At 42.0% G+C, this 22674-nt stretch overlaps 4 protein-coding genes across 5 annotated transcripts; 1 reads left to right on the forward strand and 3 right to left on the reverse strand.

Annotated features, from left to right (window-relative positions):
- Nucleotides 1-8932: 8932 nt before the first annotated feature.
- LOC115729472 (GEM-like protein 1) lies at nt 8933-10245 on the reverse strand. The gene is made up of 3 exons (XM_030686802.2): nt 10149-10245; nt 9565-9836; nt 8933-9176 (listed from the first exon to the last, which is right to left on the reverse strand). The coding sequence occupies exons 1-3, from the start codon at nt 10243-10245 to the stop codon at nt 8952-8954; spliced, it is 594 nt and encodes a 197-aa protein (XP_030542662.1). The 3' UTR covers nt 8933-8951.
- A 1444-nt stretch (nt 10246-11689) lies between these two features.
- LOC115729471 (dihydrofolate reductase) lies at nt 11690-13650 on the reverse strand. Of its 2 annotated transcripts, XM_030660059.2 has the most exons (7): nt 13283-13650; nt 13084-13182; nt 12788-12829; nt 12520-12649; nt 12090-12191; nt 11885-11998; nt 11690-11853 (listed from the first exon to the last, which is right to left on the reverse strand). In XM_030660059.2, exons 1-6 carry the CDS (start codon nt 13511-13513, stop codon nt 11922-11924), a joined length of 681 nt encoding a protein of 226 aa, XP_030515919.1. In that variant the 5' UTR covers nt 13514-13650; the 3' UTR covers nt 11690-11853; nt 11885-11921. The 2 variants fall into 2 exon arrangements, with proteins under 2 accessions (XP_030515919.1, XP_030515918.1); XM_030660058.2 differs by having other exon boundaries at nt 11690-11998.
- A 3063-nt stretch (nt 13651-16713) lies between these two features.
- On the forward strand, nt 16714-20176 carry LOC115749879 (bet1-like protein At4g14600). Its single transcript, XM_030660062.2, has 4 exons — nt 16714-17013; nt 17132-17255; nt 18841-18897; nt 19774-20176. Exons 1-4 carry the CDS (start codon nt 16952-16954, stop codon nt 19933-19935), a joined length of 405 nt encoding a protein of 134 aa, XP_030515922.1. The 5' UTR covers nt 16714-16951; the 3' UTR covers nt 19936-20176.
- Nucleotides 20055-22246, reverse strand: LOC115749866. The gene is made up of 2 exons (XM_030686869.2): nt 21170-22246; nt 20055-20729 (listed from the first exon to the last, which is right to left on the reverse strand). Exons 1-2 carry the CDS (start codon nt 22229-22231, stop codon nt 20337-20339), a joined length of 1455 nt encoding a protein of 484 aa, XP_030542729.1. The 5' UTR covers nt 22232-22246; the 3' UTR covers nt 20055-20336.
- Between the last annotated feature and the right edge of the window lie 428 nt (nt 22247-22674).

Genomic DNA, 22674 nt, shown 5'->3' on the forward strand with positions numbered 1-22674 from the left:
GAGAGAGAGAGAGGAGGCATGTGAGGGGAATAGGGGAGGGGAGTTGACATGGAATGAGGATGTTGGAGAAAGTCGAGACTTGGAGGGGCTTGTCGGGGAAATCATCTTCAAGCTCGACCTCGGTCTCATCCCATCATTCATGTGGTCTCGTGCTTTGACATGTGTGGGTGTCTGTGTATTGGATTCGAGAGGAGGAGAGGACATGTGGGGGCTCCATCGAAGCAGGAGAGGAGGAGAAGAGAAGGAAAAGAACAAATGAATGGACTGACACTACAGCTCATCGATAGCTTCTTTTGCTCTCGCTCTCTGGGACTTTGTCTGAATTAACCCACAACTCGATCCCACGCCCCCGCTTAGGATAAAACCCTGCCTCTTTGGCCATCCATTGGGATCGTCAAGCCTCCTCTCTCTTATCCCTCGTTTTCGGACTCGATTGCATTTATATCCTCCTCCTGTCCCTGTTGGCTCACACATTTTTCTCGACTCGGACCAACCGACCTCTCGCTCTGAGATGAAGTCTCGTGCATGGGTTGGATCTCGACCATCGGATACATTGAGTCGGTCTCCTGTGCCACTTTGGGGGAGGGGGGGGTGATTTCCTTCCATTTTTACCAGGCTTTTCTATGTGACGTAGTAATCTAGCAAGGGCAAGAACCATAGACTTACTGTTACCTCGTCAAACTCTCTATTGCAAAAAGATGTTAGGGAGGCATGCGGAAAAAGATGTCATTGTTGGAAAAGAGAATGATATGGAGTATGTCATATGAACAATGCGCATGGAGATGCATGTGGTGAAGCCGCAATCCCAAGAAAAGATTATGTTATGAAATTTGTCATTTGACATGAGATCGCAGCTATAAATTCAGTGTTGATTGAAACAATATCAGCATATATATATATATATATATATATATATATATGTATGACATGAGATCGCAGCTATAAATTCAGTGTTGATTGAAACAATATCAACATATATATATATATACCAACAATAATATAGCCAATTCCAACGTGTTGTAGCATGTGGCACCGAGATTATCTAATTATTAAAGTTGGGAGGGCGTAGCGGATGCCTAATACCTTTACATGCGAAATCACTAAAGCGAAATCCAAGTATGAGCTCGTAAATATATCTAGTTGAATCCATATTTATTTAAACGCTTAAGCTAATGAGCTATGGGTCACAGACTTTTCTAACACAATTCACACGTGCATTGTAACAATCCTCCCTCACATGTGAGCTCAATGTTAGGTCCTCTCCCGTTCGGTTCGGACCTTTTGCACTTCACCATATTCTTTTTTTTCTCCAGAACGTACTATGGTGAGGCCCACCATTATACTATCGGCTCCAACATCATTTGTTAGGAACGCGCATTAGAATTTCGATACCTTCACTTTGCGAGATCACCTACTATGAGAGCACAAATTCAAGCCCGTCACTTTTGTTCAAAATTTAAGTCGATGAGTTATGTGCCAATTATATTGTACTTTATATACTCCACATTATATCAATTCTCCAATATGGAACTTTTATAACACAACTCATATGTATATTCTAACAATCAAGATGGTTATATGTAAACCATGTTTTCAACTGTAGTGGCAAGTGAACATCTATACATTGAAAATTATTTGGAGGATAGTGGCCAAGCCATAAGTCATCAACGGGAAAGATAAAAAAAAGTCCTAAACCTATTGCGTTATTACCAAATCGGTCATACATATTTCAATTGGATCAATTTAGTTCTAAACATTTTGCATTAGTATCAATTCACCCCATTCGACCGGTTTTGGCGGGACTCGCATGTGTGGATGCTGGCCGTTGCTAACCGTTCTATGTGGCACGATTGACACCGACGTGATCAAATTAATGATTTTTTTTAATGTTTTTCAATTTTTATGATTATTTCTTTTCATTTTCTTTTTTTAATGGTGGTCGGTGAGGGCCACCAAGCCTTTGCCAAGGCTATGAGGGTCAAGCCCATAATAGATACGACTAGGGCAACTCTCACCAAGGCAAGGACTCGACCCTCGCAATCTAGGTGAGGACTACGACTCTCGCTAGCCACATTGGAAAAAAGAAGAAGAAAAAAAATTATAAGTTGTTAAAAAAAAATCAAAGAATTGAGAAAAATAGTAAAAAAGAAATTGTTGACATCGGCATCGATCGTACCATCTAGGATAACCGGCTATAGCTAGCACTAATGTCAGCAATTTCTTACCAAAATTGGCTAGATGGACTAAATTTGTATCGGTGCAAAATTTTATGACTAAATTAGTCTAATTAAAATGTTTAAGAATGCATTGGTATCAATACAAGAGATTTATGCCTTTTTTTGTACTTTCCCATGTCGTCAATGCATCCAACTAGGATCCGGTGCACTATACAAGTGGTTATCGTCTACTTCGAGAGATCCTCTTCGGATTGACCGTGATTGTCTACCACATTTATGTTCTTTAGTACAGAACTTATGGAAAACTATTTGTAAAAGAGAAATGTTTTCCTGACAAGACTATCATGGATGGTACAATCTCAACCGTAGGTCTACACAGTATCACCGCATGTTTTTGTATAAAAACACTTGTTGATTGGGAGATCGTATGATAAAAAATAACCGACAGATCGTCGGGCTAGCGGCTTCCTTTGCAAAAGTATCCCACATCGATTGTTTATGGGAATTCTAAATGGTCTTATACTAATGTAATCTCCCATATCAGTAAGTTTAAACATTTGTTCGGACATTCTACACTATTCAAGTGTTCATGACGACATGCTATCACTTGTTAACTTGCATGGCCAAACACAATAATCTAAACAAGGCGGTAATTTGAGATAGCTTTTGTTCATGTAACCTATGTGATCATGCGAATAAATGGTCATCTAGCAAATTGCAACACTCAGCCCATAAATGCATTCCGAACTTTTGGTCTGCCAACGCAATAGAAATCGGAGACAACTGAACTTGTCTTCAACATTCCAATGATCGACAAAGTTGGCTGGTGACCTCATCGTAGGAAAAACAACTTTAGCAACCCAAATGGTTATCATAAACCGGAATAGATTTAGTTTCCTTTGCAGGATATACCACGGTTCCTGTTGAATGCGTAGGAATACCGATGGTAGACATTCGTTTCCTAGGAATTGCATTCGCGAAAACATGCTACATTGATAGGAAAATTTCTGTAAAGATAGATTTTATTGCCATTGCCACGAGATTGTACTTCTGTAAAGCGCATACTTTTCGTCCTCTAAGAGGCGTTTGGGGCATTGTCGCTCTCCGCAATCGTCAAGGAGGGTCGACCCTCGCAAGGGGCGATGGCCTTCCTTTTATTTTTATTTATATTTGTTACAACTGAAGACGAGAGAGGAGACAGGCGAAAATGGACTTATTAGTGGACGGCCACTTGAGCAATACAAGAATGGTCAAGAGCTTACGGAACCCACCGCATCACCGATGCGACGGTGTTAGTTAGCGTGGTCGATGAAAAGACTTAGGGCCTGTTTCGTAACGTTTCTGTTCCAAAAAAATGATTCTGATTAGAATCAATTTTTTTTATTATGTTCTTTGGATGGTTTTTAGAGAATCGGAATGCATTTGGTAACTGCATAAAATTTATCTTCCTGGAACGTAATCACGTTTAGCAACCGCACAAAATTTATGTTCTGGGAAATAATTTCTCTTCTCAATTTATCATTTAAATCAAATAATTACATAATCACATTTGATGACTTTCCTTACACCCTACGGTTGTGATCCTCTTACATCATAACATCTTTTTGGCCAAAATAGGGATGCTTCGGATTTGTTCATTGAAAGAATAATACGACAAAATTGGTATTTTTCCATGCTTCTCTTGAGGCTATGCATAAGCCAAGGATGCAAGAGATGACTCTGATTATCTTTTATTACTTGGAATGAATAAATTACATCTCTGCCACATAGGTGGCTCAATTTTACCCTTGGACACCATGCGGATGGTCACCGATGTAGCATGGTACTCTGATAACAAATCAGCTGGGACTAAAAAAAAATCGAAAGGAAAAATCACCAAAACAGGATTGACTAGTTGAATGGACCCATTTCTTACTTTTTGAGATTTTTTTGGGACTTTTCGGGATTGTTTGGAACGATTTGGCCCATGAGTGGAAAAATCATCATTTGGGAGAAATCGGAAGGCAAAATCGTCAAAAATAGGATTGACCAGTTGAAATGACTCATCTCATAATTTTTGAGATTTTTTTGGAATTTTTTATGATTTTTTTTGAATTTTCCATGTTTTGGATTTTTAATCATTTTTTTGATTTTTTTTTATTAATTTTTGAAAAATTTATTAAAAAAATTATCCGGACCGAGTCGGGTTGACTCGGCCCCCACCTCACGGGCACACAACAAAAGTGAGAGAAGATGTTGTTGCCTTTTTCATTATCAAAAGTGTTCTTTTTCTCGAGAAGCAACTTTTTTTTTTTTTTTTCAAAATTGATCCAAAAGTGTTACCGGGAGCATAATCGGAATCAGAATCATTTGCGTTATCAAATATGTTTCTGATTCTTTTTTATTCCGGAAAACAGAATAAGAGAAATAGAAAAGTTACCAAACAGGTCTTTAGCGATTTCCTTAGATCTTGAAATCGATGGCTTAGCCACATTTAATAAATTTTCCTCAGGTACATCTTACTGCCGGGATTTGAGTAGTACAAAATAATGGCTGGAGACATATTTGATGTTAAGTTCTACAAGCTACTTGATTGCAAATATCATAATTCAAAGCAGCCTTTCCTCGCTTTTGCAGCAGAACTTATGAACATACTGAACCTTGAGATATTCTTCTGGCATGAAAAAACAAAAGAGGAATATACGAAATTTGGGAGCAGGTTTGGGGTGCACAATGATGGCAATGGCACGACCAATTGTAACATCTAAAAAAGAAGATTTGCCGGCTAAAATGCGATCATGCTAAATTTTGCGCACCCACCACTTAAACGTTATCCCGTACGGATTTGTGGATCCTCTTATTTTGAATGTAGTTGCGTATCTCTTTCTTTATCGTTACTTGATAATCTACAAGGAGGAGAATGCCCTTGAAACTAGAATCGTCAAATGGGTGATTCGAATCATAAATGATCCGATCCAACTAAACTCGTTTGACCCGTTTATAACTCGTTTATTACAATACAAATTTAGTAACCGCATACCTAGCTCATACCGACCCGTCACATATTCCTAAAACACGTCCATACTTAATCCAATATGGAAAAGCTCATATCCAAACCGAAGTGAGAGTGCGGTGTGATTGAGCACGAGATCAAGTTTGGGGCAAGAGAGAATGAAGGAAAAGCCATAGAGGTTGGTTGGGTCTAAGTAAGTTGTAGATCCATTTATGACTCGTTTAAATCTCTCTTTTATTAAATATAATTAACCCATATAAGAATTCAGTCCATCGTACAAGGGTTAAGAAGCGGTTTATTATGACCCATTTCGACGGATCTACTTGAAACGGACGATCAATGGAAAAAGAACGACTCGATGGTCGGCATTGGAGTCTCCGTCCCTCCACCCGAGTCTCTAAGCTCCGTTCGCATCTCCGTTCATCCTTCATTTTCACGCAGACAACCATATGGAAAACTATGCGTTTAGCCACACATTGAAACTTTAGGGCATGATATTTGAAAAAGAGCATGTTACATCTATTCATTTATTTCTTTTGGTTGCTCATTGCTTGAAGAGGTGTGCGATATTCTTGAAGGAAATCATGGCAATGACAATAAAGAGCGGAAGGGGGAGAGGGACATGGGGGGGGAAGGAGAGTGGGGTAGTTGGACAGAGTTAATGGGGGGCTCTGCTGCACAGCTCGTGGCTTATTAGGCAACGCAAAAGGACTGAGCGAGATCAAAATCGCAATCACGTCTTTCTTTATTTAGGCTGACAATCTTAACATGCTTCCCTCTCCCTCTCCCTCCCCGTCGGTCACCTCTTTGGTCCCCTTCGCTTTGGAAACATCTGACCCCCACTTCAAGATCCACTGAATCAAAACAACACTTGCATATGCTGTGCAACCAACGAACAGGAGAAAAAACAAAACAAAATCCTCATGAAATGTGATTAAACGAGCCCTAATTCCTTAAAGAAAGAAAGAAAACGAACGCTCGATTTGTTGCGGCGTGTTTCATACTCTCCACCGATAGGAAAGCACGGGGAGTTCTGCTCGTCGTGAGCGTGCGCGACCTTGATCCTGACAAATTTCACTCCAACGTGTCTAAAGAAAAGTCCCAAAATCTTTGTATGCGTCCAAAAATCGTCACTAGTTTTTTTTTCGAAATTTTTAGCATCGTGGCCGGTCAGAGGTTTATTATCAGAACCCGCGTTTTTTCAACACCTTCGCCTTCCTAGGGAAGAACTCCAATCTCTTGAGGTTTGATAATCTTGAAGAAATCAGTGGCGGTTTTTGGACAAGTAGTCATATTAGAGATTAAAAGTTGAGGATTTTTTTTCAGAAAAAAAAAAAACGTTCGAGGTAGAATTGTAGCTTGTATTTTATCCCTTGAAACGTTAAGCATACTTTCGAATTGTGATTAAACGAGCCCTAATTCCTTTTTTTTTTTTTTAAAAGAACGCTCGATTTTATTGCGGTGTTTTTCATACTCCCCACCGGTAGGAAAACACGGGAAGTTCTGCTCGTAGTGAGCATGCGTGACCTTGATCCCGACAAATTTCACGTCCAATGTGTCTAACGAAAAGTCCCCAAATCTTTGTACGCGTCCAAAAATGGTCACTAGGTTACTCGAAATTATCAGCATCGTGGCCCGTCAAAGATTTATCATCAGAACCCGTGTATTTTCAACACCTTCGCCTTCTTAGGGAACAACTCTAGTCTCCTGAGGTTGATAATCTTGAAGAAATCGGTCGCGGGTTTTTGGACTCGTGGTCAGATTAGAGATTAAAAGTTGAGGATTTTTTAACGTTCGGGGTAGAATTGTAGCTTGTGTTTTATCCCTTGAAACGTTAAGCATGCTTTCTGATCCTCCCTTCCGTCGAGCTTTTGGCTCTTTTGCTTTTGCTTTAACCGGGGAAATGATGGATCGAGTTAAAACGAAAGCAGCACCAAAGTACATGCAAAGTGCGGAAAATAAAAGAAAGCAAAACCGTCTATCACTCCGTGCCCCGATTTCCTCTCGTGGTAAATTCCGCTCTCTTCCGACACACACACAAAAAAAAAAAAAAACGGTCTTGTAATAAGTGCAAAAAACAAAAACGAATGATTCAACTGATTGACCAAACTTGTTAAACAATTAAGTAATAAAGCTCTACTTTAGAAAACGCACCGATTGACCTCGTGTTGTACAACCTAAAAATGAGGAAATCCTCGATAAGGGCTAAAATAAATGTCACTACGTTTTCAAATAAGAAAATGTTGTTTCAAATAATGACCTCAAGTGGCAATGATTGTTTCAAATACGGTCCCGACCTTGCCAGCGGGATAAATATTCCCACTTATCAACAGCATTTTCGTTCAATTTTTTTTTTAAACTTAAGTTTTAGTTAAATTAAATTAATTGTTTTAAAAAAAAAAAGCTAAAATTTTTTATGAAAGAAGCCTGTCGTTTCATCGCCGGTGGGACGTTAGTGATGACCGATGGGGTAGTTGGCAACTCTTGCCGGCCGGAGACGAGGGCCGGAGAGGGAGATCTCTCCTTCTCCTTGACGTTGTGTGTCAAAAACTGATCAGATAGAAAGTTGCTTTTTTTATTTCCCTTTCATTCCGGGGAATATGATCATGACAGATTGAGGCAGGGGCGAGGGGGAAGTTGCTCAGCGTTGGATTCCACCCAGTGTTACGCCATTTTTACAGGCAAGGCGTGCTCCAATGGTTGACCGGGAGGAGCCCTAACCAGTATAGCCCCCCATAGCCATTTTAGCTTCATAGTAGCAAACAAGCACAGTGCCTGCTACTCGATTGCCATTGACGCTGGGGCATATGATTTTACCCACACGAGATCTATCTTCAGATTTGGGCTTTTCCAACGTTTGTAGGTTGGTCCCGGCAGAGGTCCGTCCTCGGGTGGCATTTAATGTCCTAAGGCCAATATCTTGCCATTCAGGGAATTTAGATCGGCTCTAGTGCCTCCGGTCGCCGATGTCGTTAACTCTGCTGGTCCAAATGCCAGCGATGGAAAAGAAAGCCGGTGGACATGGTGGATCCGCCCCGAGTCCTTGGTTGGACCATTTCTTGTGGTCGTCAAGGGCACTAGCTTGATCCGACTTGATTCGACCCACTCACATTCGGGGTTTGGCAACAGCTTCAAAGTTGGTTTTTTGTTTTTTCTTTTTCTTTTAGAGAGAGAGAGAGAGAGATTCTCATCTTCCTACTAATGAGTCGCGGCCCATGCCATGAGATCAATTTGGATCCAATGGATTTTGGGCCGCTCTGGAGTTGAATACATTTCGAGTTGCCTATCCAAGTTGTGACAGCATGTCACTATGTTAGTACCACATTTCAAGAGATTATGCTTCATTCCACACTGTTGCCAATGATGCTTGAAGGATATTTCCATGGATTTACTTCAAGAAGCATATACCAAGGGCTAATTATTCGCTCGTCGGGATGCCGTATTGACCTCTGGGGGACCTTGAAAGTTGGCTATACAAAAACAAAATTCGCAGCTCGAGTCGCAGTGAGCATGGAACATAATCTTTCGTGCAAGTACAGGCTAAAGAAGTGGCAGTTTTTGATTTGGGAAGCAGTAGAAACACCAAATTACGAGTCACTGGAAGAAGAATTGCAAATGAGATGGTAAATTAGGAGTCAAAGAATCACTCTATCTGAATGAGTCGACAGGTGCGCCGAAGCTTAACCACACCTGGATAAATAAAAACATATGGAGTCGGAACCACGTAGCGTGCCTAAGCGAATCTGTGACGACGCAGCAGAAGAGAAGAAACCGTGAGCTTCTCATTGGAATTCTATATTGTTCGAACTTAAATATGAGGTTAGGGTTGCCGGGGCTGGTGCTGGAACTGCTCCTTGGAGATTCTTCACGGCGCTCTCGTAGAGAAGAAAACCCATGAACCAGAATTCATGGTTGTCGACAGAAATTACTTGGATGTACTTTTCAGCTGGCTTGGCTGTGCTCGTCGAAGGGACGACCCCCTTTAACTGATGCCGTTTGATGACCACCTACACACATAACATAGAACAAAAAGATCGCCTCTGAAAAAAACATCTGCTTGTTGAATGTGTTCAAACATCAATTTCAGCATTGGCAAGAGCAAAGCTGCCGATCGCTCGGCAAAGAGCTGAGCACTGTTCATCGTTTGAGCATAGTTCTTATCACGGCGGCGGGAAATGAAGAGCGACATACTTGCTTATGATGCCTGGCAAGGTCATAGTTTACCTCTGGAATCAGTTCAAGTCCTAGAGATTAAGTAACCGATTACATCGCCCACGGACTATGTTTCACAGTTTTTGTTAGCTATCTCGGGTAAGTCTATCTGACAATTTCATGTCTCTTGCCGCATATACTTGGTGATTACAAGCATTCAGTGCCCGTGTAGGCATTGCATACCTTGTAGTAATTATATTCGGTGTGTTCGCCGGCTTGGCAAGCAATAGGCTCGTCGCTGCAAAATGCGAGCTTCACCGTCGAGAGGTATAGGACTCCCACAACCGGGCCGGCAGAGGTGGACAAGTAGCAAGCATACGACTTCAACAATTTCTCCTCGGGAATGGTCTCGAAAGTACGCCGGAAAACCTTCTCCCCACCTCCTTCTGCCAGGACCTTTGTTCCTTGAGCGATTCTGCCAATGGCGGCATCAGTGACACTCGGACCTGTTTTCACTAATTAAAGTAAAATGTTGTTGGAAAAGATGTGCGCAGAATTGGAATTCCAGTTATAGGGCGAGAAATCTCTGAACAAACTCACAGAGAAAGACAATAGCAGAATTATCTGCAAACGCAAGCGACAAGTTTCTACTGGAGGCATTAATAGGGATTTGATTAGTCCTTTAGCCACCTATAACTGAATGAGTGGAAGTACCCTCAATTTCATGAGAAGAACTGCTGCAGCACTCTAAGAACACGGAGGCACGAAACAAATCCCTCGCTCACATTAAAAAGGAAGAAGAAAAGACGAAGAACGAGAAGACTTACAGTGTTGCCAAGTGTTTCCGGTGAGATCCTCGGCCTTCTTGGCAGCTTCAGCCGCCTTCTGCCCCCATTTCCTGAGGACATCCTTCGCCCTGTCCATCTTTCCTATAATTCATGCGAGTCCACATATGTTTGATGTCATGATCGCGAATAAGTTCAGTTCTTATTCTCTGAACTATATATATATGCAAAGCAAACAGGTACACAAAATACTTTCTAGCGACGGAGAGGATTGTCGCTGTAATTGGAGTCAGCACTGCCTCGACCACGAGCCCTTCAAGCCGTTTGGTCCAATCTCAACTTCCCTCACGAAGGATTGCAGCCGGTTGTGCTTGTGATCAACATTGTTCACCTCAGTTTCTTTGTTTCTTGGGATCATAGTAATAACCGGGAAAACCAAAGAGAAGTTGGTGTTTTGTTCTCTGTAGCTTGTCTTCATGTGAGTTCGATGGGTCTCTAAACAGCCGTCGGAGACAAAGCTGCATCTGATTGTTGTTGTCGTTTCTCTCTTTTCTCTTACTACCTTCTCCTCCGCAGAAGTCTTCAAATCTTCTAAGCAACGCGCTCACGGACATTTGGTGCAAAAGAAGAAGTTGCTTAATTAGCTGAAATCTACAAAAGTTGATCCAGGTCAACAACAAAACATGATTTGGGCTGGAGACATTCTGTAAATTAATTAGAGGATGGACATTCGATCCATGAAAGATAGGGTTGTAAGTTCGAACTCAGTCTAGTCTATAATGGAGTGCTTGAGACTCTTTGAACCCCATAGTGAATCTCAATTAAAATCTGTCCGGCGATAGTTGTTCAAAAAAAAAAAAAACAAAGAAAAGAAAAGGAAGAAAATAACAAATCAAGAATTTCGAAAAAAATATTAAAATATAATTTAAAATTATCCATATTAGCGCCGACCATGTCACGTAGGATGACAGAGGTCCATGTCAATGATTTTTGGTTAAAATGGACCGGATAGACTCAATTGGCAAAACGTGAAAAAGATTCAAGACTCAAGGACATAGTAAAAAGCTTAAGATTAAATTGGCTAAAGAGCAATAGGTATAAGACATTTCGAATAATTTTCCTGGATATGAACGTATCCATCTCGCCCGTAATGACCTCAAGTAAACTTTTTTTTATTTATAATCTTCTCTCGAGTATGGCAATGGTCGGTAATTTTCCATAATAATCACTTCCTCCATGTCGTCCTGAGGGAGTACGAGATTTTGAACTTTCGAGCTCTTGCTTTCAAAGAAGAGAAGATGTCATCGAGTTAACTGCATCCTAAGGTAAAATTACTTTTCGAGATTAGTCTCTCATTAGTTCGACTTCCTTTGTACTTGTTTCTTACATTCTAAAAGCATTGGCTCACGAAATTTTCATCTTGCAAAATCAAATTTGATGGACTATAATCCACATTGAAACAGATAAGAACGACTAAAGATTTATTGTCATTCACCAAATTACACTAATAAATCAGCCCGTGGAGAATACGCGCCCAGCTGATACACCTAGCATTACTCGCTTGGTCATTTATGGCGTGGAACCTGAAAGACGCCATGACCATCTATTGATTGAAGTATACGTATTTAGTTTAGGCTCCGAACCTAGATCGGACCTATCAAGCTATACTCGAATGTCTGAGCGTACAGAAACTTTTGAAATGGCCAAAGTTCGGATCCCGAACAGAAGCTTAAAACTATAAGAGGCGCTTGAGTGAAAGCAAACGAGACTTATAAATCTCTATAGAAACGCTCCCCATCGCCAAATGGTGGTTGATTAGTGTTTTTCGTCCCCTGCCAACACGTCACGAATCCTGTCGAGGAACCTCGTCGTCGTTTCCAATCCCTTTTCATCTGGAAAGAAGCAGGGCATACACGAGAAATCAGTGCGACGAGAAGAGAGAGAATGGAAATGGAGACGGAGAAGGAGAGAGGGGTAAGTTACCAAGCCTGGGAATGGTGTGGCCTTTGGGATGATGAACTACGAAAGGATCCACGCACGACTCCAACAGTTCTAACCCATATGGCTTCAGAAAATCGGTCTCTCCTGCAACAACAAGCGGTCCAATCGATTACTAAATCGGTAGCCATGGAACGGGACATATTCAGCTGGGTCCGTTGCCGGTATTAGAAACATAGAAGTCAATCCGGACACATGCAGAACGAGACCAACCAAATCGTCATGGACAATAACTACTGCGACATTCGTTAAGGATCGAAGAGTCCACGGAAGAGTAATTTATAGCGGTGCATCTATGACCTGGTGTTCTACGGGTTCAAGTGATTAACGAACAGGGCGTTAATGATTCCCTATCAGAGGTCAAAAGAACAGAGGACCGAGCCAAAGAAAGAGAAGACATATGATTGGTAGGTACCTAGAAAGTGGAGAGACGGGCACTGTATGGGAGAAGCATATGCTTTCTCAGCCACCGATGGTGACTTGAACTTGGCCCCTCCGATGATTACCAGGAATTTGACCTTTGGAACCTTCGTCAGCGCCACTCCCTGCAACCCCACAAACAAGACACTGTCGATTTCCAGGAAAATAATTAATTGCTTACTTTATGCTTCTCCTTTGTAATTTTTTTATTTTTTATTTTTTTCAAACAAGGAAGGAGATTCCCACAGGCAACGCCGACCCACCTTCGCTTGAAGCCCCGGAAGCGCCGCCGACAATATCGCCCCCTGCATTGTTCGTGCGTTGTTCATCGGTCAGAATTCACGCTGAAGAACATGCACAAAAAAAGGGAGAGAGAAAATTGCTGCATTGAGGTCAAGGAGTGTGCGTGTTCTTTTCAATTCATTCTGATGCGTTCGCTTATATTGATGGATGGAGGTGAAACAAATCGCGTATGCATCGAAATTAGAAGGCAACGTCGTCAAGTTTTGATGTTTTGAGATGATGAAGCCCGTTCTGTTTAAGAGGGAATCGACGGCACCTGTGAGAAACCCAGGAGACCATCGAAAGGTCCTTGCTTGATCATGAGGTCTTCGATGTAAGCGAGGCACTCGTCGAAGTTGGTGTATTCCGTGAATTCCTGCCCCCAAAAAGGAAAAAAAAAATTAACAGAGAGTCTGATCAAATTGATGGGAACTTTGAGAGACTTGGATGATTCGTAGATTTCGATGAGGACGGACCTTGTCGAACTGGAACCACTCGAAATAGGGAGGGTCGAAGATGCCTTCGACGTCGGACTTGCCCTGCGCGGGGAAAGGGCCGTCGGGGAAGACGAGGTCGACGGTGTGGAGGACGGAGTCGGGCCACTTGAGGACCTGCTTCTTCAGGATTTCCCCGCTGGTCCTGAAGCCATGGAGGCACAGGATTCTGGGTCTCTGTTCCTTCGCCATCTCATCTCCTCCGACGCCCATCTCTCTCTCTCTCTCTCTCTCTCTCTCGCGGTAGCGTTGAAGGTGAATTCGAAGATGAAGCTCTGCAAGTTTTGGAGGGCGCGTTGAAAAGCGAAGGTGTCTCTCTCTGGGTCGCTCTCCCTTTCCTTTTTTTCGGTTCTGTTGGAGGTCTTTTTGCTTTGGTCAAACTTTTTTTGTGGCGTTTGAATCCGATGAAAACGATTTCGGAATCAACGGCGTGGAAGCAGTGGCGTGCTCCGTGTGATTTGGGGACTCCCACGTGCGAAATTTTCAATGGCTCGAGTAATTTGGTAATAGGCCCCCCCAAAAAAAAAAAGAAATATATATTTTTCTCTAATTTTCCCAAAATTAAAGAAATATTCTTGCTATCCTTAAACTATGCTTTGGCGCCCATTTAACTTTAATAGACCAAAAATTAATTAAAGTCAACACCAGCTATTAACATGTGACGTCCATGTGAACAAGTCTCTATATGAAAAAATTTCCACAGTTTTGTGGGACTTAGGTTCCGTTTATTTTAAAAAAGAATGTTTCTTGGGAAAATATTTTCTCCAATTTTCAGTGTTTAGGGGTAGAAAATGAATTGTCAACGGAAAATATTTTTCGGTCGACGAAAAATGTCTTTGTAAAATTGTGGAAAATAATTTCCATTTTGTAAAACAAGAAATCATTTTCCCAATCTTTGCCGCTTTCGAAGAGCCAAAATATCATCTTCAATAGCCTTGACTTGAGTATCTCCTCATTCAGCTCCCCTTGGGACTTCCCTTCGCGATCGGGTTCACATTGGGTCGACGAGCGTCGACTTCCCAAAGCCGCCGGCGCCGAGGACGGTGAGGATCTCGCCCTTGCAAGCCTCGCCGGAGATGTCGTTGTCCAAGACCTTGCTCCGGGTGAAGAGGCTCTCCTTGACGACGGGGTCCTCGACTACGACGGAGTCGAGGTGGCTATGGGTGCGCATGAAAACACTTCTCCATGAGAAATCAACTTCTGATCAGAAGTTGATTTCTCTACTTCTCCTCAAAAGTAGAAGTTGATTTTTCTACTTCTGCTCCGGATTGACTTCCGATCAGAAAAATTCGTTTGATAACGGTTGAAAATTTCTACTTTTGAAACATTATTAACAAAATCTTCGGCGGCGATGGTCGACGGTGGTGGTGGTTGGCGGGGTCGGCGGCGGCCGCGACGGCTATGGTCGGCAGACGGCTGTCACAGAACGATGGTTGGCGGAGGCGGCGGCGGCCGTGGCGGTGGCGGCGGTAGTTGGCTGCGGCCGACGGCCACAGAACGGTGATCGGCGAAGGTGAGTATGGTCTAAGAAGTGATTCCGGAGCCAAGAAGTTAAAATTTTTTACTTCTCAAAATTGGCCAAAAATCCTATCATAAGTGAAAAATCTTACCATAAGTCAATTTTTTTACCAAACAGATTTCTACTTCGATTAGGTTTTTATCAAACACATTTCTCCGCCAAATAGGTTTCCAGCAGAGAAATGCAATTTTTCAAGTGTTTTCATGCACACCCTACGACACCAAGGAGAAGCGAGGACAGTGCGACCTTATGACGAACTTTCACACCGTACGTGAAGTTGTTGAAGTGGAGGACCAAGGGGAGGGAGCACAGTTCAAGGATGGCATCGATATCGAGGACGTTGTGGTAGACGAGCATCTCGTCGCTGTCGCCAGCGACCCGCTTGCGAGCGTCGCAAACACGCTTGAGGAGCCGAGCGAGGGTCGACGAGGGAGCGTCTACTGCGCTGGGGTGGGAGGATTTGACCGGTGAGGAAATCCGGGTTTGGGATTGAGGGAATATGCAATTTGGGGAGATAATTTAGGAAAATAATTTCCTATTCATTTTCATATTTCTGCCAAACGCCAAAAAATACGATCATTTTCTAGGAAAATGATTTCTTAAAAAAATATTTTATGCAAATATCATATTTTCCGTGAAACAATAAGCCTTGTATTGGGCCTAAATGGGTTTGTTCAGATCCGCCCATGAATTTTTTTTTTTTTTTTTGGGTCCATGATTCAAATAAGACATATTGTTTTTCTCCATATGACAATTCCCTTTGACCCAATTTTTTTTTTTTTTTTTGACAATTCCCAAATATGTAAAATCGTATGTCCAAATCCGCCCAATTTAACTTGGGCCTTATTAGCTCGAGCAGGCCTAGGCAACCTAGAGGCCCCAATTACACAGCCGTCGTGGTAGCCTCTACATCTTCTTCGTCAACTGTGTTTGAAGTGCTATTGTATTGTCACGATCCTTAAATAATGTCAAATCAATTCGATTACGAATCGGCGATGCTTACGCGCATGAGTTACTAAAATCAGATCGACAATCCGGGTAAGAATGACTTCTTTATGGCTGAGACATTTGTTCCGCGATAAATAACTCATCCGATGATCCAATGAGATTTTTTTTTTTTAAAAAAAGAGTCTTGTGCACATTAGACACCAGATATTAACGGTTGACATACTCACTTGGTATTTATGTTCAGTTTGAGATGGAATTATGCCGATAGGATGTAAAATTTCATTGAATAATTATCTTATGGACCAATATTTCCGTAAAAACCAAATATGATAAAATGAGAAAATGGCACGGATTATTTTTGAACTTTAACTCAATCCGCAATGTCCTCTCTAAACTTTTAATTCGTTCAATATGGTCCTTGAACTTTTTTATACATGCTCAAACCCCTGGACTATCTAAAAGTGTTCGATATTGTTTCTCAACTCAAATCAATTGAATGATAATTAATTAGTTATTTTCATATAATATAGGGACTAGTTTGAATATTTGCCAAACATTCGTGAGTCATATTGAATAAATTAAAAGTTCATGATAATTAATTAGTTATTTTCATATAGTATGGGGATTAGTTTGAACATTTACCAAAAGTTCGTGAGCCATATTGAATAAACTAAAAGTTTATGGACGACATTGCACATTAAGTTAAAGTTCATAGGTCATATTGAACAAATTGAAAGAACGATGACCATATTGCACATTAGCCGATTCCGATGGTATTAAACAACGTTGTAATATAAATTAAAGTTGGACGGAAGGATTTAATTATGGTATGTGCTCGGGACAAAAATTGTAACAAAACAAAATATAGAGAGGAAAAACGGAACTTTTTAGAATTATGGGGGTCGAAAATGTAGTTTCTCATATTTCTTGATGTGTTTTGACGTGGAGACTCGATCGAGAGAGAGAGAGAGATAGAGATTGCGAGAGCTCGTCCCATTGGATCGGCCACCACAGCCGAATCAATTTCTGCGAAGGATCCGAGGCCGTGTCGCGCAAATTTTGATCTTTCTCCCTCGTGTTGTGCCAATTTCACCGTCGACGATCCGACGTACCTGAATTGGCTCGATCTCTCCCTAGGGTTTCGATTCGATTCGGTTCCGTTTTTGCGAGTCCCAGTCCTCTTCATGGCCGGCAATTTCCACCGAGGCGGTTCATTGTACGGCGGCGCCGCTCCCTACCGATCCCAGTACTTCTCTTCCCCTAACGTCCCCGTTTTCTGCGTGGATCTTGGTTGTCATGTTCTGGGAAATTTTCTTTTCTTGCTCTAGTTATTGATTTCGCTCGTGGTGCTTCTGTTAAAAAAGAGAGGGACTCAGCACGAGACCCGCGGGTGGCTCCGATGAAGTTCAATTGCGGATCGACCCGATGCATGGGGACTTGGATGACGAGATCACTGGTCTCCGCAAGCAAGTTCGGCAATTGAGAAACGTACGTTCTCTTTTCCTCCGTCCTAATTTTGAGCTGTTTGGGGATAGAATTTCGCTTGCTGTGATCTCGGCCCTAATCAGCGAGATGAAATCTGTTGAGCTTCTTGGCTAATTGCTTCCCGGGTAAAGTAGCTAAGTCGGGGTGGCCCTTTGGAATGTCCTAAGGGATGCTAAGATATGAAAAATTTTACCGAAGTAATGTCAATTCTTTACTCAACACGAGTTCTTACTTTTGAAAAGGTCCTAAATTAAGACTTTTCAGTTCAATTCAGATTGTAATCGGTACTGTATTGATAAATTTAGCTAATTAAAAATTCTGTAATTTTAATTACTAGGAAGTGATGCTTTCACTACCTATGCTGGGTTTGATGAAGGAGAATGACTTTCGTCCTGAATCACACAGAGTGCTGCCGTTATATTACATGCGGAGGACGGAAATTTCTTTGAGGGAATCGTCATGGAAGAGTTTTAGTGCTTGTGGATACTAAATAATGGACTTCCCCGGTTCACTGCCATGACAATTTTGTTTGTCTAGAAGGGCTTGCTGTTGCCTAGAAACCTTTGCTCTTACTAGGTTACAGTATTTTTTAGGGAAAAAAGTGGTTTAGTTTCGGAGGTATAGTAATAAGAATTGAAAAAGCAGGTGGAGGTTCTTATCCATTACATCATAATTGATGTCAGTATTCATTGAAATTCTACTTTCAACATTTTGAGACATACTTTGCTCAGGTCTAAGCAGCCTTTTGTGGTTTGCACTTTCATTTGTCTTTGACCACATTTAATGAGAGAAGGCTTAGTTAAGGTAGATGTTGTTCCGCCTCCATGTCAATAGTCCTGTAGAACTCTGTTTGATTGAGCAATGATTTGATAAGGACATTTTAACCCTCATGTATAAGACATTGTCTCTAGGGGTGAACTTCAAGCTGTTTGCTCTGGGCTTTCTATAGCTTGGGAAAGAGGTCACAGGAATTTAGTAATTGAAAGTTTCCTTCTGTTTTATATAAATTAAGGCTGAAGATGTAGATGAAAAACTTGACTTTTGACGAACCATTTTTGGGACAGTATTTCCTTGTAAGGTTTTATTATGGTGTTAGAGCCACTTACTCAGAGAAGGAAATGCTTGTATTGATTCTGTGCGACACGCAAATGGTTTGGTTTGGCTGGTGAATGGATTTCAGATGATGACAGTGGTATTAGTTATTTGGTATGCCTCCTCATGAGTATCTTGAGTTCTAGCCATTTATTGTTTCTAGTATAAACTTCTGATGCTGGCCAATTTGCTGAGATAATGTGTTGAAAACCGAGAATAAGAGTGGAATGGCCAAGTCAGAAGAAGATATTGTCAATCATGGTGATTGGGAACCCACCTTAAGCTATTCTTTGAGTTTGAAAGAAAGGAGACTTGAGATATTCTCTCCAAAATTACATATATTTACAGTTGTGATGACATATGTGTGTTAGCACAATGTGTGCTTCTTCTTTTCTACATAGTGCATCCTGAACTTTAGGACTGGCAGACATGCTACCAAATTGTGATGTATAGATGTTTCACTGTTTGCTTTCTCAGCTCTTCACTCTTGGTGCAGGTTGCGCAAGAGATAGAGACAGAAGCAACATTTCAGAATGATCTGCTCAATCAGCTGGTATGTCCACTTACTTCTTAGCCCTCTGAATTTCTCTTTGCTTTTCCTTGCAGCATGTCGAGCCTTACTAGTCAAGAATGAAAATGGTCTATAAATTATGACTTTTCAAAACAGTAAGTCAATGAAAGAACTAGTGGATTCATTTGTTTTTACAAAGGGCGTTGAAGGTAGGTAGATAATGTGCGTCATAGTCGCTTTGAACTATTTATGGTTATACCATCCGTGTTCCTGCACTTTTGAGTTTCAGTTTCATTTATTGTCATAAGGTGTAGCCCCCTTCCTGAACCTTCTTGATGTCTGCCATTTCTCTTCTGAAGGCATTTTTATCTCACGAGCCTAATTATGGGATTGTAGTCGTTTTGTCATTTAAATTTGTTATTTGACTGCCTTAACCGTAGCTTTTGAAATTGTACTGGTTGCTCTTCCATTATTTTCTACCTTGTTTAGAAAATGAAAAAAAAAAAAAATGAGGTGATGACAAATGGGTCAGAATCTCATCCTGGTTCACAAGATTAATCTCTTCCAATTTGGTGTGAAAATGAGAGGGTCTCAATGGAAAATTTTGGCTTTTTCCATATAAACCTAACTGATGTAACACCTTACACCATTGAAACAATTTAGGCATTCAATGCTGATTTTGGATCTGAGGTCTCTGATGGCGAATCGCATGACGATATCTGCCGTGTCTTATAATTTACGCTCTTAAAAATTAAGATGAGAGTATCGAATCGGACTGTCCGTGATCTTCTTAACTGCACAGTTTTATCTGTTTACTAAAATGAAAGATAAGATTAGTAACTCGTACTTTACCTACTTGCCATCTACTTTATGCCACATTGTCAGCTCCCTAAGAGAATATAAATTATTTTACTGCAGCAAATGACTTTGATCAAAGCACAAGCAGGTGTTAAGAACAACGTGCGGAGGCTGAACAAGAGCATAGTTCAGTACGGTTCAAGTAATGTCGTCCATGTTGTGGCTTTTGCATTGGTTTGCTTCTTCTTTGTCTACCTATGGTCGAAACTTTCCAAAAGATGAGGGCTGCTACTCTTCTGCGGGGCTAGTAGCATTGAGCTGCTGATTTACTGCTAGAGGGATTTGCTAGGACACTATATAATCATCTCTCGACAACTCCACTGTAAATTGTTTTTTTTGGGGAAATTATGCTACATGAGATTCATATGTTGGTGACAGATTTTCCTCATTCGGAGAGAACTCACATCTGCTTACAACCTATACTTGAAATGGCAAAAGTGAATGTTTATTGCTTCCTTCTACATGATAGTATTAGTATGTGTTTGTTTCTCTTACAATGCGAACTCTGCCCTGTTGATCTTTTGCTGAACAAGAAACGATCAGACTTCCCTCCTCGATAAAGATCTAAGGGGAGGGGGAGGAATGCCGGTAAGCTTTTTACTGGTGAATAACCAATCGCAACCCTAGCAGACACAGGTGGTTGTCTTAGGCTGCAAACGCTTCTTGGCTTCTTTCAGTTTGCTTTCTCTGACTTGGCTGAGGACGGTTCTCGTCCACTCAGCAAAGAAAGTTTCGTTGTGTCCCACCTGGCCATCTTTGTAGAATAAGAAGCAATCGAGATCCTGGTGAGGGTTGGGACAATCTTTAGTCCCCAGCGGTTCCCAGTATGCGCCCTCGTGTATCATGCCACACAGCTCAGCCGTCCAACGGTGGGCATGTTGGCCAATGCCTGCGAGCTCTAACCATCCTCTGGGGAAGAACTCCATTACCCTACTGCCCTGATCCATGAAGAGCATGTTTGTCAGCTGCGCGCCATGTGGAGTCGCAACGATGTCTGTGTGAGTCATGACTCGCACCTGAAAGATGAAGGAACATATGTATGAGCATGTATAGAGCTCTTATTAGGAAAGCGATGGCAGCATACGTGCCAACGTGTGGCTTGGCGTTTGAAATCTGAGAAAGCAAATTAAATTGATCGCGAACTCTTTTGAATTACTCTTTAGAAAATAACAAATATCTTCAGATTTCACATCTTCCGAAGCTCTTGGTGCCTAATGCACGTCTTTTCTTTATCTGAAATTGCGACTTTCCACCCGAAATCTTAGCTCGTCGTCAGCCTTCTTGGTGATTGGAGGACTTAAATAGCCTAATAAATCAACTGTCGCCGACCATCACATGATGTTCGACATTGTTTAATACGATCTAGGGAGCGAAGTCATCACTCAACCAGGAAAGCCTAGTAAAATAAGAGCGAAAGAGAGACAACAGCTTCATGAACATGGTGCAGAGAGCAAACCTGGTCGCAGAAGGTCAGATCTTCCGACTGAACAACGCTCAGGGCGCATCCATCCACCTTCTCACATTCCCTAGCGAACACGTTAACCACGGCCGACGCGTTCTTGAATGACCTCGAGCCTCTTCTCATGAGCAAAGTCATCCTCACGACCGGTTCACCTCTCTCGTTCACCCCCTCGCCTTTACCACCAGTGTTGATCCCACAAACCTCTCTTGCCTTACATCTCAGCTGCTCAGAGACTTGCAGCTTCTTCTCCTCCCCCATTTTCCCAATATTGTGCCGCATAACGACCGCCCTCTCAAAGCAATAAGGCACATCCCCTCCTCCTCCTCCAAAGACTTCAACGGCGACATCTCCGTATGTCGCTTGCATGAGGTTCTGAGCCCAAGCCCCCATCTTGCTCCTGAGCTCCCCCCAGTGGAACAATACCCACCTTGTTGGCTTCAAGCATTGGTTCCTCATTGACCACCCAACGAAAGGTGCCACTGCATATAACCCATGCCACAGATTCACGTAGTCATAGTAGGTGTCTGATACGAAGGTCAGGCCTTTCAAGAGAGTGGCCGATTCTGGAAGGCTCTCGGGCCATGCCAAAGCATAAGAGTTTTTGCTGCCAGCTGTGGCGTCCCGACCCTTGATGCATAAGATTCTTCCCTTGGATGCTTGGGAAGGGAAATAGAGGTGCTCCGCTTCGTTCTCTTCGGCGGTGTCGCTTAACGAGCTCATGAACCAAGTGTTTCCGGACATGGCAGCTTCCGTGTCCGCGTATCTCAGGTCCTTGAGAGGGAGGAAAGTGACCGACTCTTGAAGCTTGGCCGTTAGATTGTCAAGTCTATCGGACCAATCGTTGTTTGTGGTGGAGTCAACCGTTACCGCCGTCCATTTCTTGAAGAATTCCCAAGAAGTAGAACCGGAAGGAGCAGCAAGTGTGAAAGACTGGATGCGGAAGAGAATGGGAACTAGAAACAGAGTCAAGGTGAATAAGACGATGAGCGCAGGCGACTGACAGGAGCAACCCTTGGGGCGTTTGGTTTTCGCTTTTGACAGCTTCTCAACGTCCATTGATCGATCGAGGGAGAGAGAAGCCTTACTAAGCTTCTTAAAATTCTAAGAGAGACTTGACCAAAAAGCCTTATATATATATATATAAGCTTCTTGAAAGTCCAACAGAGATTTAACCTTTGACAATATCACATGGATGCATCATACTTAATTCCGTTGTTTGAATACGTGGTTCTAATGCCGTCCCTCGAAAGGCAAATCCGCTTCCGCAGGAAGAGGCCGAACTTGCTAACATGCAAGGCATAGGCGTGAAACCAAAGTCATAAATTCTGGAGGCCCCTTAGCAGATAGTGGCTTTGACCCCAAACAAAATAATAAAATCTCCCTTCCCAAGTCGACCGATCCAAGATAGATCCTCGGAAAACTGTCATACTTCAGTCTCTATTATTAACCCCAAGGTGTAGTCTTAAAAAAAACTTATGTCAATGCTTAAGTTTAATACG

The sequence above is a fragment of the Rhodamnia argentea genome, chromosome 2 (genome assembly GCF_020921035.1).
Source record: "Rhodamnia argentea isolate NSW1041297 chromosome 2, ASM2092103v1, whole genome shotgun sequence".
In the NCBI taxonomy this organism is placed as follows: domain Eukaryota; kingdom Viridiplantae; phylum Streptophyta; class Magnoliopsida; order Myrtales; family Myrtaceae; genus Rhodamnia; species Rhodamnia argentea.